The following is a 16132-nucleotide window of genomic DNA, read 5'->3' as shown; positions in this document are numbered from 1 at the left end:
AATGTTAATATGAGTGTTGCGCGTTCACATTTTCATATATCCTGGGATATTTGAAGCTGAAGAAGTTATATTACATATTTGCTCATGCCAGGAACTATCATTACTTAAGGTAACACCAAGATGTTTGTGATGTTGAACAGGAGTTAAATCACATTGTTATCAAAGATCGATTTTGGATAGCCCCGGCCTATTTGAATTGTATTTATATCAGATGATGTAACTGCTAAAGAACTATTATCAAATAACCTTGTTGTACTTTCTTATGATTCTGCTTTGTCATTGACATATATTAAAGTAATAAGGGTACTAGAACAAGGCCTTGAGGAACGTCAGTATATGTATCTAGTCTATCCAACAAAAATTCTTCGTTCCATGACCATACCAAGACAACTGATTAAGGGTAAAGTGGCATAATATAGCTTATTTAAGACAACTTCTTATAAAAACTTATCAAAATGATAGTAAGGGGATGCCATATTGTTTTGCAAGTTTCTTTCAACATGCGATAACTGATTTCTCCTGGACAACTTTTCTATCACTAATTATGAGAGAACACTAAAATTTCTTGTCCGGTGTTTTGAATATTGTCAAGAAAAGAATCTTTTTTTTCACAAAAAATTGATAATTACAATTTAGTGTCATCAATTATAGAGATTTCAATGTATTGGTTATGTCTTTGCCGGACACTGAGTATTTATTGTCACTTTTTAAGAGGTTAAGAGGTGGAATTTTATAATATGTGTTTGAATTTTCTTTCTGTTTGAATTTTCTTTAATAAGCGTTTTAAAATAAATGAAGTGACCACTTACTCGATCTCTAACACATTTATTTCCTCACGTTAACTGCATTGTTGTTTTGGCTGCTGCGATAGAGATTGGTAGATTGACTTTGTATAAGCAGTGTGTTTGCGATGTTGTCTGTTGTATATAGCCTTGATCAGGCCAACAACAGGGATTATAAAATCAAACACACTCATGAATAAATCAGGAACTTTTTTAAATATAACTGAAATATAGCAGTCTTTATTTTATATTTTAAATAAGACATTTAAGATAACACAAAAATTTTTCTCTGAATAATAGGATGCGTTGACAAACTGTCTTACCAGGTACACGAGTACGACGCCGTGGATATCTATAAAAAACACATCAGCTATCCCAAGGACTTTGCTGTCTTAGCCTTCTTTGGTGGTGTGCTTCCGCGATTTATCCATAACATGAACATTCTTTGTCTTTCAGTTCATAGAACTGAATCAGTGTTTGTCATTTTTGATGATTTTATAGAGGAACGACGAGTTCCTTTCTCACACTTTCATGTTTCATTTGCATGTCCGTCCTTAGAATTCGATAAACTTAGGTTTTATTTATTTCTGATTTTTTCTGCGAATTTTCTCACATTATGTCAAATAAAATTTAATATAATGTTATTTGTATTATGTTGTACACACCCTATTTATAAGAATATGTATTAAAATAGACTATTTAAATGTGGTTGGAGGAGGTGTTTGACACAAAATTCCTTATTCTTTGCACGGCGGGCTGAACAAACGTGGTTACACCGCCCTGGCCTAAAACATGTTACACCTAGACCCAGTGTCTTTGTTTCTTTCTCCATAACATAATCTCTAATATTACTTAACGGGTGCTTCTTTAATCTGGGCCATGTTTGATCGAAAACCAACAGGTAGTCATTGAAAATATTGCTCTCTTTCTGTTCGTCTCATTTGACACAAAACGGACGTACAAATAGATCATCTCACAGGTAAACAATGATTCAAGTGTTCTAGGTGTGGAATTCTAAACAAGTTAAGACATAAATCATTTATGGAATGTTTTGTGATTGTTTGGTCATGGAATTCAAATGTAGTTTATTCGTGAACATTGTAAGTTACAATAGGCCATCCCACATATAAAAACAATAATGCTTGTATCCAATCCTAAACATATTACTTCCTATAATTAGACAACGGGAGGTTTAGTGTTATTTACAAGCCTGATATATACATATTTATTAAAATAAATTTGACATACTAAAGTGTCTTTTTGTAAACTTTATAATGTGGTGCAAGTTCTTTTTTTACATGTTAACCTAACCGAACGGATATAATACTAAAGAGTCAATGTGACAATATGCAAATGCACGAACTCTAAGATATGTTTTATTTATTGTCAAAACACATGGGCGATATCTTTTTATAACTTGAATTGGATATATGGTGATTTATTAGTTTTACAATTAATGACATACTCCTTGTGATAAATAAAAGAAAATAAAAAAAGTTGCTTACGTCTTCTTTGTCACAGAATATCTACATAAATGAATTACTTTAGTGCGTTGCCGTTTACCTTTTTAAACTTATGGTTATTCCACCAATTGTTTTCTCGTTTTGGGCACACGCTTTCTTTTTCGTGAGGACCATACGCCGCCTTTCATGGAATGGCGCGAAAGTGCCACATTGAAGATTCCATGATAACCACCGTAAAATACATCTGGAGATATTTTGTACTTTCAATGTTCACCCTATTATGTTTTATTTTTAAATTTTACCTGAGCTGGGGGTGTGGACAAAGTTTGCACTTACCACTACCGTCCATGAACAAGCCCAATCAAACCGAGCTTGCAACATTGGCAATTATACCGTGTTTGACGTTCTTTAGAGATTCCGTTTTCTCTACTTAACAACGTATCATAGTATCCGTTGGTATAATTTGTTGTATTTCTGTCATATTTGCGGATTCAGATGAAGCAAAGTTTCTCCAAATAAATTATCTCCTGAACGCTTCATCCTATCGATCATTCATTCGACATTTTTTCAAAAGTTTTAAAGCTTTGAAGAAATAAGAATATATCAACAAGGGAAATCCTTTGGCAATCTGTCTGTTATAATTTGGCACAAATATTTTGCACATTTCTGTTTTTGAAATTATGAATGAAATATATTGCAGGTAGTGAGGCTTATATCAAATGGCTTACTTTTAAGTTTTATACAAATTTGCCACAGAAGAAGATTTGGATGAATTTTCTGAAAAATATAATTTCAGAATATTTATCTAATAACTAATTTCAACTGATTTTATTTTATATGATACATTAATATCTACCAGTTTTTTCAAAAGGGTATTTTTTTAAATAGTAATGATCGCTATGTTCCAGTGCTAGTTTGTATCATATCCTGTGAGATATGATTTGTTTTGAAAGCATAACTTATTCCATTTTTTCAATACAAGTTAGTGTACATTAAAAATCTTAAACGTTACTTGATTACGCTGCTTTAGTCTGTTGTCCAGCGTTTGATGCTTATTAAAAAGTTCTTTGAAAATAATCTAGAGGATATATATCACTTAACATTGCAGTTCAACTCAACACTCATTATAATTTCAAAAAAACTTAATTTGCGTTATTTTGGTCAAAATGTTTCAAAAAAAGATGTTGCTTGCCAACTTATCTGATAAAAACACACAAAAAAACATCGACTTGTTTGAAATGAATTCAAGTGAATTCATAAACAAGATATTTGGCTAGACAATGTGTTGTTATAACTTGGCAAAAGTATCTGTACACATTTCTGTGTTTTAGGATCATGCATGTACTCGTAGAATGATAAAATAATAATCCTGTAGAATTTGCCCAGGCAATTTTATTACAGAATAAAAAAAATATGTTTATTAAAATGAGATTCTAAAAATGAGTACAAAGAATAAGCTCTGTATTTACATATGAGTGAAAATGTTTGAATTAATTCAATTTAGACACAGTGTATGACCAATATTTTATAGAAATCTGAAAAAGGGGTTATCTCTCGGAAGCAAGGACAACAAAAGTATCAAATTTGCAGACTCGGTTTAAATAATTCGGTTTAAATGAGTCTGTCCATGAGAGATATTGTTCAAGCGCATCACATGTCGCCCCCTAGCACCGGTTTCAGTGGTATCCCATCTTTAACACTAATGTGCTGGAAGAACAAGAAAAATATAACAGCACTGAAGTGAGATACGTAAAAAGAAAATCTAAATAACGGTTTATCCCCTCCAAATCAATGGTAATAACAGTATTATATGAAAATTGCAGGTCCAGTTCGATTTTCCATGAGAGATCATGTTTAAGTGCGACATCGAGATCATCTCTCAAACCTCCCCCCACCCCGGAACCGGAATAATCTTCAATATTATTGTGTTGACGGCTTTTCAATTTTGTCGTGTTGGGCTTTCTTTAGGGATTCTGTTTTTCACTATTTTACAGAAATGCCTCTTACAGATGCTACCTCCTCCGTTTAAATCAAATCAACTAAATGTACTATACTTCTCATTACACAATATTTAGTTCGGTTTTATTAAAATGGAAGGAAATAAGAACTTATACAAGTATACATACACCGACTTTTGGTGATTCATAGAAATTTTCTGATGGTTTACTAGATAAATCTTGTTCTGCTAGTTTGCTTGAAAGCTTAAAATTTTTCAAGAATATTTCAATCTTGATTCTTATATCGCAGCTGTTTTCCCTCAGGTCACTTTTGTGCAAAATAAATGGTTAGTGGTATTTTGTAAAAACCTTGTATAATTCTAACAGGGATATGAACTTAGTAAAAGGAATAGAAATGCAGCATAAACACTTATATGATTTAAGCCGCTCACAAAGCTAGAAAAAGAATAATTATAGCTCCAATGTTAAGTTCACATATTAAAAGAAAATGCTTATTGATATAGTCAAATATCAAAATTTAAATAAGTATACCAATGTTATCAATTGTTAAGTTGAAATATCTCCAAAATACTTGCATCCTTGAGCAATAACATTCAAACTAGTGAAAAATATTCCGATATTTGTAGATCATAGCTTTTAATATTCTGAAAACTAAACATAAGCCTAACATATCAATCAAGTCAGATTTCTTTATTTGTAATATGAAAAGTGAAACTAAGTTGCATCATATTTTTTCTCCATCATTAAGCGTTGTGATAAATTGAATGTTTTCAATAGAATGCAACATAATACGATAAGAAATATTAAACTTATAGCACCATAACATCGTGGACATTTCCCAAGAACGTATTAGTTATCATAAGAAAATATAACAATTTTATCAGAAATATTTCATTATCGTGCAACAGTTCTACCATGTGATAATATAAGTATGAAATTAACAACATTCGTTGTTGTTACCATAAATCATCGTGTCATATTAGAATTGTGTTGTTTGGGCACACAGTTAAAGAAGGCACTTATCAATTATACAAAATGAAAATACTTTCACACTAGTTTTGGCGTATCTTTTAACCTTAGTGCGTTGCATACAATTTAATGCTAGGTATACCGATATCGCATTTATTTCATTTTCCTAAACGCTCTCTAAAAAGATCATAAGATTACAGACACATGCTGAAATATAATCAAATGTTTCTTTAAAAAAAAGCATTTCGGAATTGTTGTGTATAATATCGGTTATCTGACATGATTTTCCCTAGTCAGGTCTTATTCAATCAATCTAGAATAAAATCTGATGTTTTACCTGGTCCTTGGCCTGATTTAACTACAGGAAATACCACTTTACGCTTCATTTACAAACTTGATCTGATAAGTACAATATATATACAATTATGAATGAATGAATTATTTTATCTTTCATCGATCAAGGATTGAGAAAGCATTAAATGTACCAATAAATATTTTGTTTCAACCATATTTTTGATTTCATATATTTTTTTCTGGTGCTCGGTACATTCTGTGCAATGTAAAAGTTGTATTTAGTGCAGTATATTCCAAGTTTAATCTAGTGTTTCGTATTTTTGAAAGAAGAGAATCCTTAACAACAATAATAACAAAAATGTTTTTCATAAGAGTTGAACGAAAAGTGTAACATTTCCCATGCCCCCCCCCCCCCCGTAGCACCGGTTCTAGCTAGCGGTATTTTATCCTTTACACTAAACATATCCAAAGTGTATTTATAAAAAAGCATGTATATATTTCATTTATCGCGTTGTAAGCCACGGTTATAAAATAGTGACTTTGTTTAGATTGTGTACATTTCGTAATTGATCTTGGATTCTTGTGGGTATTTTTACTCATATTTTTTTGCACACAAAAGGTCTCCAGGGACTGTACTATTATTGATTCGAGAGACAAGCATTGCGTTTTTAAACACCATTATATACATGAGAAATAAAGATTTGACTACTGTTTAATCGGCATTGGTTTGGAAAATGTTGAAATGAACAATTAATTCACATTGTCTTTTATTTTACAATATTTATTTAAAGAACATGGAGTACAGACATACGTATGAAATATATTATCTACTTACAAAGTGTCCTAAAGTGTTCTATTCTATATGTAAACATAATATTCACTTGCATAAAATACACATATCAATTATATAGAATATACATAATTATATGATTACATCAACTCTCATTTTCTCATTTATGAATCCAAACTACAAAATCACAATAAATAAATTACGAATATTAAGTTTCACTATACACATTCTTTCAAATGTTCATACATAGTTCCAACTGGCATAATGTATGTAAAATTCTTATAGCATTAATCAATGTAGGCTTGAAAATATATCCAAATACATGTAACATGTATATCCGTATTGCAGACGACATTTCAGTGCCTTTTTGAAATATTCATTAAGAAAAAAGCTATTCTTTCATACAGATGCATGTTAAACTAAGCTGAAGAGTAGGTACACGGCAGTTTTCGAAATAACAATGTTTTATGATGTTTATGTAGCACGATGGTCTCTTTGACACAACTGGACGGATAATTCGAATTGTACCTGAGATTATGGGTAAATATTAAGATTTTTCGGTAAGTAAATTACATTCATACATGCTGCCTTAATTACAGTTCAACTCTTTTGTTCCACACTTTGTTTACAAAAATAAATTGAGATACAATACAGACTGCATTCAGGTTTGTTTTTCTTTCTGATAAGCGTTGTACCAGATCTTTGAGAGGCAGATGGCAGAGTGAAAACGGAAAAATATCAAGAGCGGTACACACAGATGCGTGATGATGTTCCACGCCAATATTCCGTAGAAAGTTTCATGCATTGGTAGAACTTGTGTTTTCTTAATTTCAAACATGCTCACCACCCACATAGCTAGATTACAGACCAACAAGAATGTGACCACAGAGCGACCGGGCTTATCACTCATTTGAACATCATTCTCCGCGCAACGACAAAGTCCATCTAAGATGAATACGATCTGCAACGTGATTTGAATGAGCGCCAAAACGATTGTGACCACGGATAAAACACCTACAACTTCCATGAGCTCTTCACTTGAAAGTACAGAAATGAGTATGAAGAACAAATAAATGTATGACCCTGCAAGCGCCACGATGAGTAAGACCGAATCAACTGACAGGAAGTACGTAGGCAAGAACTTCAGTGTAGCCAAACGCTTGTATCCCAAGACTATCCCAACGCCCGTGACGACCATAAGAGCAAGTTCTGTGACGTAGAAAACCTTGATAGCGGTGGATGAATCAGAAATTCGATTCTCAAACACGAAGAATGTTGCAATGGCAATAAGGGTCAGCACAGCAACTAGAAGTCCCATGAACAAACCCTTGTTTGCCTTGTCGCAATCGATCCCTGTAGCACCTACAACGTAAATAAAGACAAATCGTTAAGGCATTACTCAAAGAAGCAAACGCATCCTCCCATTGATAAAAACGTTATATTTTCAAGATGAGTATCTTTTTGTTTACATTTCTAACCACCTTGCTTTTGAAAAGCTCATAAATTGGACAGCCGAGACTTAATATTTATAAACTCAATTACATGGGTCTACGAACTAGAGCAAAAAACTATCTCCATGTCTGCTGGGCGTCCTGATATTTTATATAATTGACGCTGGCAAGATAAACCTCAAGATAACACTCTCACCGACAATACAAAAATAGAAGAAAGTTTTACTTTTTGTCTTTTATTATCTTTTATATTTACTAGATTTATATACACTAAAAGATAGTATTCAAATGTTTGTGAATTGAAATATTGGCGAATAAAATATGTAGCAGTAAGTATTGCATTTCTTACCCTGTGGAACTGAACTTGTCAATGAGGTATGACTAGGCCATCTCTGTTTGACCTTGACCCCAACATACTGATATAACCTATAGATGATACCAGCCGCAATGATACTGTATATAATCGTGCACGGAAATAGGTAGGGCGATGCCGATCGTGCAAGTGTGATATCCTCGTAACAGCTCTTCAACTTCATTCCCACAGAAGCTGAAAAAACATGTACTGGTATCATAAATAGTGTTTGGAATATTCATGATCATAACTCTTAAGCAATGTACTCAAGTAAGTGACAATGTTTTATATGAACGGCTGCAGGTTTTTTCTGTGTTAATCTAAATTTAAATATGTTTGATATTTTGTCACATTACTTAGGATTCTACATTTTAGAAGTCTAGTAATACTACTAAACAATTTTCTTATAAATGTATCGTTTGACTACATACATTTATGAAGTTGAAGTATGACATCGTGGAACTTTATAAAACTAATTCGAACAACACTATAAAGATACATAGAGAAAAAATATGAATCCCTAAATAAAGCCCAAAACGGCAAAATTGTAAATGTTACAAGCTCGGTTGGATTGAGCCCCTTCATGGACGATACTGTCAAGTGCAAACTACCGTCCACGCCCCTAGCACCGGCTTAAGCAAAATTCATTATTTAAACATGAAATGGTAAAATTTTTAATTTAGAAACACCCGCAGATGCATTCAGATACAAGTTCAAGGCCATCGTTCATACTTCTCGTAGGTTTTAACATACTTAAATTTTTCTGAATATAATCCTGTTGTCGGTAATCTTCGGCAGTTTCCGTGATGGCGGTAACCAGTAGGACACACAAGTTTGTCGCCATGAGATGCATCATTCCAAATCTAACCATTGCCTTCCATTTGTCAATGACCAACTTAAATAAAAACAAATAAATCATTACGTAGGGCACAATATTTGATAAGAACATAAAAGTTAAATTTCTGCTCGGCTATTATAAAGCTAGACTTTGCTTCCCAGTAAAAGCTTTAAAATGTGAAATGATTATTTATTAAAGGCATAATATGCCCCAGAAACAAAATAATATTTTCTTCTTTAAAGAAGGTCAAAGTTTCATGACTCTAGGTCAAACATCTTTTGGGCTACGTGTGACACAAGTTGAAAATTGCAAAGTTTTACTAAGTCAAGGGCATTAATTCTAACAAAACTGAATGAGTCCACATGCAAAACCAAAGGTGCACAACTTCGAATGCTGATCAACTCTTCTGTTAAATTCATGACTAAAGATCAAATATCAAATACGTTTTGATTTATGCTCGACAAAAGTTGAACATTGGAAATTTATTAAAGGTCATATAATGGTCCCATGGCATGTTAAATGCTTGTTACCTGAAGAAAGTAGCGCTTAATGTGAATAATTTGTCATTAAAGTAGCAAAATCTACAGAAAGTAGTATTTTGATTTTCACACAAACCAATTCACTATGTATTAATTATGTACTTATTGCAAAAAAAGCAACAGAAGAAAAGGACAGTTCAGGTATTTTATAGGCCAATGAGCAACGTTTTGGAAACTACAGTTGTATGAAAGAATACCACAAACAATATTTTTGAGAAATAAAAATAGAAGCATTACGGGGCATAATTGGCCTTTTAGAAGTGTTTCCTCTTGTACAATAATTTGTTTCTACCCAAATCAAATATTTTTCTTCCAACCTACGATATCTTAAGACAGGCATTCAATTCATATCACCAAGCGAATGTTTCCACTGATACGTAAAAGCAGGCGTACAAACAAATATTCCGTAAAGTAAATAAATATTCAAGATTTCGTGTGGAAATCTAAACAGAAGCACTAAAAATTAAAGTAAACAGTTTACTTTTGTTACACGGACAATTACTTTAAATAGTGATACAATGTATAAAGTATATAGGTTTAATTGTTCTATTGTATACTACATTCCTTATTCTGAACCTCAAGACTATTTCGTCAGACAAACAAACATTTACAAATCTAGAACAGACTTCGAGTGTTTCGTTTACTTCATTATTTCTGATAGTTTCTTCATATATCGACATGAAAATTCAAACATAACTGCAAAAGTACATCAATAAAAGTGTACTATGAATGTCGAATACCTGAGGCCGGAGACATGAAATCGCTTGCCTATAGTATCGAATTAAAAAAATCACTCTCTAAATTAGAGACTGTCATACATTTTATTTAATTACGATATGCAGCTAGTTCATGGAAAGTTTTTGTGCTCCTGTCTATGTGTAACCTTGTGTTTCCTAAACTGAGTTAACATAATTTAGAAAATCATAATAATACCATTCCAGTGCAAGTATAACTTCAAAACCAACTTAAATGCATCATCAAGTCAAACTTTTTTATGGTCTTTGCTAACGCCTTTGCAGAAGAAAAGAATAATAATGTTATTTTTTAACGGAAATGTTGAATTACCTTATGATTTTTGAAGAGGAAATACGTCTGCACGAAAGTGAAAAGCAAGTGCATGACATAGACCAAAATGAAGATGTTACTGTCACATGACTTTTGATCAGGTGTCTCAAAATATGACGCAATATGCAGACCATCCAACGTCACACTTCCAAACGCAAACGCTGAAACACAACAAATTGGGAAAAAACTAAAAAGATGCATTGGTACCGCTACATGAAACACAAAAAACGGTATATTGTATATATTTTGTAGATCGTTATATAATTAGAATATGAGTAAATGTTTAATATTTCATATATTATTTGCATGTAATTCCAATTTTCATTCATGCTTATTTCCAACAACAATACCTAAAGCTCCAAGTCTTAAGTAAAAGTTGATTCCCTCTCCAACGTGAGCCACTCCACCATCGATCGGAAGGACCAGCTGACTGTGGCGACTAGCCAATGATATCTCTTCAGCACCACGCCCATTTTCCAGTAAAGCATCATCAGCAATGATCTCGTGTGCCCTGGAAAACGCAATACTATTTGCAATGAAATCTCTCTCAAACGAGGTGTAAGTATTTAACAAAGAGTTTCAAGAGCGTCCGTGCCCGAGTGGTTAAGGTCGTTGACGTCAAACTAATTGCCCCTAACCCCTCCCGACTGGGACTTTGGATTCCTTCATGAAAGGAAGCTATACAGCTTGAACGTCGGTGGGTCTACTTAAGTGCCCGTTATTGTCTGAAATATTGCACGGAGGTAGCCGAAGATCTTCCTCCAACAGTAAACCTAGAAAGTCGCCATATGACCTATTCTATCTTGGGGCGACGTAAAACCCAATTAAAACATGATAAGTTTTTATAAACCTAAACAGTTTTCCTGTATTAAATCAGATAAAATAGATATCTTCACAAATACTTATTACTTACACAAATATTCTATAAGAAACTCTTGGAGATCATTTAAAGTTTGACGGCTTGAACTTGTCCTATGTAAAACGGGCAATCTCTAATCGTATAAATATATCTAGCGTTCTGTAAGACTGTTACCTGTGTGGGGTAGGTGTAGCTGTTGGAGATTTCTGTATGCTTCCATCTGGCCGTATCGACACTTTAATTACATTGGTTTCAAAGTAGCTGTTTTTGACCTTGACCCCGCGTAGGAGAACCACTTGGAAGTACAGCAGTACAAGAAGTGAGCCAGTATACAGGTATACAAGGAACACCTGTAATATAATAAGTATAACATCGACATGAGCTGCCTGCTTGCCATAATTCATGAGACATATGAAATGAATAACTCTATCTGGAATATATATTTCCAGGTAAAAGTACGATAATTAGTAGCGAGTCACTTTTGCAAACACATAATCAAGGTCGTGAACGAATTACTCAAGGTTAGAACGATGATTTCTATATATAAATTGCTGCAGTGCTGTGCGATATAGAAATTTTAAATGTTAAAAAGTGCATCAATATCATAAGTGTTAAAAAGTGTATTTATAGCATAAATAAAAAAAGAAAACAACAACATAAAAACAATAATGATAACATTACTGTAATAACTATTAATCAATTTAAAAGAATCATATGATTACTCATGTTATTTCATATCATACACCCACAATAGTATTTTATGTAATTTCGGTTACGAAGTTTTTTTTTGTATTTACATCTCGGTTGAACATCCTTACAAAGTTCGTTCAGAAGATATTTTGCTCAAACTTTAATTTAAAACAAATACTACGATTTGAGTTTTTTTTTTGTTTTTTTTTTAAAGTGAAGGTTTTCAATTTCCCAATCAAATATAGCTAATTAAATTGTATACGGCAAAATGACTACACTGTGTAAAATTCAAAACGACAATAATACTTTTATTCTGTAATAATTATACGGTAAACATGAGATAACGATATTTATCCTGGAATGATAATACAGCATACATTCCGGATTGTCTAAACAAATAATCATTTAAGTATATACAAAAAACAGTATCTACTGTAATAAAACAGTCAATATGTTTTGCCCACACACATGTTGCTACAACCATTTATTGCTTAATTGGCATGATGCAGATGTTTTAACATGGTGCCATACTCAGATCAACATTCTTTATGACGGAATGGTGATTTTTGCAGATTTTTTCTACGAAATACTATCGTAAAATGTATAATATTTATAATCTACTCGTATTTATATTGTCTGAAAGAAAAGTAAATGAAATACATGTATATATCTGGAAAAAAAATAAGAGTTGTTGGTAGAAGGTCAGTCCACTGCAGAAATTTTTTAATTTGTATGAAAACATGCGCTTCGAGGTCTTAATAATTTGAAATATGTAATTATGTTTATCAATTTAGGAGCAACAGACACTGCTGGACGTTATTCACGTATCACTTTGGACTAGTTGACTCACAATTTGTGTATTTGAGGCTTGCATGACATGACCCTCAAGAATTATTATATATTCTAATGATAATGCCTCGAACGCTTGAATGTGCAATTAACCATGGGTGTAGATGTAATAAGTGTCCTAGTGCTTGTAAAGGTCTAATAGTATCTATGTAATTAAAAGGAAAGTGGGTCACGTAACATACATGTAGCATGTCATAGAAATCTTGTAAATAACACAGCATACTCACCTCGAGGTAATATCTGTGTACCCTTTCCTGTGACGTCAGTGAATTTGCCGTAGCAAATACAATCCCAAGCACCACAATTATCAGAGCATAAAGCCCACAAAGAAGCTTTACAAGAGACGACCTGGAACGAAAATAATAATATTGTAAGTTTATCTTACGCCAATAAAAAAGGGACGCTAATCTTTAAAGAAGATCGGGGTGGTATTTAAAAAGGAACGCTCGTTAACCTTGACATGTCTATTGCAGAGTTTTCACGGAAAATGATTTCTGAACGAAGGTGAACTGACATTAAAATGTCTGTTTCACCAGGATGCATCCTTCAAGAGTTGTTTTACATTGATGACAGACAAAGAATGATGCTACTCGTTTGAAGAACCAGGTATCATTATCTCTGCATCCACTCGACACTACAAACTGACAATTGAGATAAGGAAACTTTTTTTGTAAATCACCAACATATGTTAAAAGTCAAACGCTCTCATTTAAAACAGAATAAAATTTGAGTCTGATTTTAAACAACAGATCAAGGTCGGCTAAAGACTATACCTTATACATTCATCCTTCAAAATCAAACTCTTTTCTTCAAGTTATTTTTTTTTAATTTTACACAAATTTCACTTTCATAAAACAAAACAAAAACATACATTTCGGAATATGTAATTTTATTCATAACAGCGGAATGACGTCATCTTAAAGATTCATCTTATTTGATGTCTTCTAAATAAAGCATCTGAGCCAACTTTCAAGGGGATGCTTTATGCAATTCAGTTTTCCAAAACCGATGCAAACAATAAAAATCCACTCTGACAAACGAGAATGAACCGGCTGGACTTTCTTGGTGTAATTACCTTGACCTTTCTGCAATTGTTTCAACCTTATGTGGTTATTTTGACATTTGAATGGTCTTAAATGAGTTTTTACCCGCACAGTTAGACGGAAAAAGGTCAATAGAGCAGTCATATTTATGGTACTGTTTATAAACAGTCATATATCTGTATATAAATGCATTGATGTAAATAGTACACCTGTGATTTCCTATGAAACATCATATAAAATTGTTTATAAACACGTTCAAATATCAAATAAAAGCTTATTGTATATATCAAACGGACGTGTGTCACTTTGAATTAGGAACTATCTGATGTGAACACAAAAGGACTTATAGATCTACACCAAAAGATTAAATTTTAGTGTATAAGAGCTATATAGAAATGCCAGTTTTTACGGATGTTTTACACTGGCCAAGTTCTATAAACAAACCATAAAAAGGTGTGTTTTTACTCTGTTTTAAGCTAAATTACCTCCAACATCAATGTGCAACTATTGTACGCACTGGTTAAAATGGCATGGTTTTGTTGGGTTTTTTTAAAAGAAAGACACAGGTGTTGCAAACGATGATTTTACACCTGCTTCTGTAGAATACAAACGTTCTTACAGCATCAAAGTCAACTCCAACTGTGTTCCCATGCACTCAGAAATAAGCCTAAATTGAAAATGTGATCTTTTAGAGAATCTTCAGTACCTTTTAATGAGGAAGGATGTGCACTTTCTTCTAGCAAACATACAAACAAACATTTCAGAGCTTACAAAACAATAACAAAATATTTTTTTTAATTTATAAATAAACCGCCGAGACAAATTATTAGAAATCCAGATGATACAATGATTATGCTACATTTGTAACATAGGCAAGCACAACTTAATTATGTTTGAAATGCACAGAACTTCAAGTACGTGAATAAAAACAATCCAGGTCGAATGCCTTACAAAATGTAATTACCTTTCTTATTTTCGTTCGATGATTTTTTGCTGTTATATTAACACTTCTTTGTGTTACAGTTCTTGATTTAATGTGTTTTCCAGAAAGCTATCTCCTGATGATAACATCTATAAGATTATTATTCAAACCTGGTGTTTTTTATGTTTATGTTCGAAGTAGTTCACAAAAATTATTCTTATACTCATGATCCAAGATAATATAAAAAGAACGTAACATTTTGGTGAGGAATTATTGTTATTTATTCCCGAAAAGAATATTTATAATGAATTAAAATGTGTTATTATCAATGCCGTTAACTTAAATATTCAATCGGATACATTAAATAAAGATTCAGTATTGTAATTACATTACTTTTCATCAGGTATAATATAATATCATATTATTAAATGGTTTGGCATTTGTTTTTCATTCAGAATTATTTATAGCAGATCATAAACACAAATACTTTACTTTATTACTGTTGGTAGAAACCATGGAACGTATGATGTTACTTCATAAATTAAATTAAACTTAACAATCTTTCCGGTTAATAAAACTTGTTTATTGAATTTCAAGCTATAAGTTATCTAATATAAAACCAGGCAAGAGGCAGAACTTTATCCAGAATAACGCAGTTATATAGACATTCCTTTTATACATACTTTTAATCTTTATGACTTAAATTTTATCATTTTAATGTAAGAAATGTAGATATAATAATGAAACAGGCTTCAGTATTTTCATCAAATATGACCTGCTCGTTCATTATTATCAACTAGGAAGTTTCAAATTCAATCTTTTAACTGAACCACAACTTAACTGCATGCAAAGGTTATAACACATTGTATAAGTTAGGGTGATCATCATTTAAATGTTTTTATCCGTAGAGACAAAGCGGAATACAATACAATTAAAGGTCCATTACTTAGACCCAGGTGAATGTAATTAAATTGAAATTACCAACATCTAAATGCTGATATCACTTTAAACGTTAGTAGAAACCGTAATGTGAAAACAATAGTAGTTTTTTACCACAGAAACACATTATTATTTTGCCCTTATCAATGTTTATTTGCTTCTCAATAATGAAATGGAACAAACTATTAAATGGACCCGACATTTTTTTAATCAAACCATATCAAACATTATTGCAGTTTTTTTATTAAAAATGTGGTCTCGTAAAATCTTCATTTTAAAAAAATTGCGATTTCTGTTGAAGGTAGAATTATGAAATATATATGTGACTG

General features: G+C 32.3%; 1 protein-coding gene across 4 annotated transcripts in view; it reads right to left on the bottom strand.

Moving 5' to 3' along the window:
- Positions 1–6226: 6226 nt before the first annotated feature.
- LOC132716743 (proton channel OtopLc-like) overlaps positions 6227–16132 on the bottom strand; it is a 30544-nt gene continuing 20638 nt past the window's right edge. For all 4 annotated transcript variants that reach the window (XM_060700070.1, XM_060700071.1, XM_060700072.1 and 1 more), the window contains 7 exons: positions 13127–13247; positions 11535–11710; positions 10852–11012; positions 10502–10662; positions 8813–8954; positions 8057–8254; positions 6227–7618 (listed from right to left, as the gene is read on the bottom strand). In XM_060700070.1, the coding sequence (XP_060556053.1) occupies positions 6918–7618; positions 8057–8254; positions 8813–8954; positions 10502–10662; positions 10852–11012; positions 11535–11710; positions 13127–13247 (1660 nt within the window). In that variant the 3' untranslated portion in view covers positions 6227–6917. The remainder of the gene's footprint in view (positions 7619–8056; positions 8255–8812; positions 8955–10501; positions 10663–10851; positions 11013–11534; positions 11711–13126; positions 13248–16132) is intronic.

This window comes from Ruditapes philippinarum, unplaced genomic scaffold (genome assembly GCF_026571515.1).
Source record: "Ruditapes philippinarum isolate M1 unplaced genomic scaffold, ASM2657151v2 ctg889_1_1_1_1, whole genome shotgun sequence".
NCBI lineage: Eukaryota > Metazoa > Mollusca > Bivalvia > Venerida > Veneridae > Ruditapes > Ruditapes philippinarum.
Note: the sequence above shows the minus strand (reverse complement) of the source record. Positions and strands in the feature narration are given on the sequence as shown.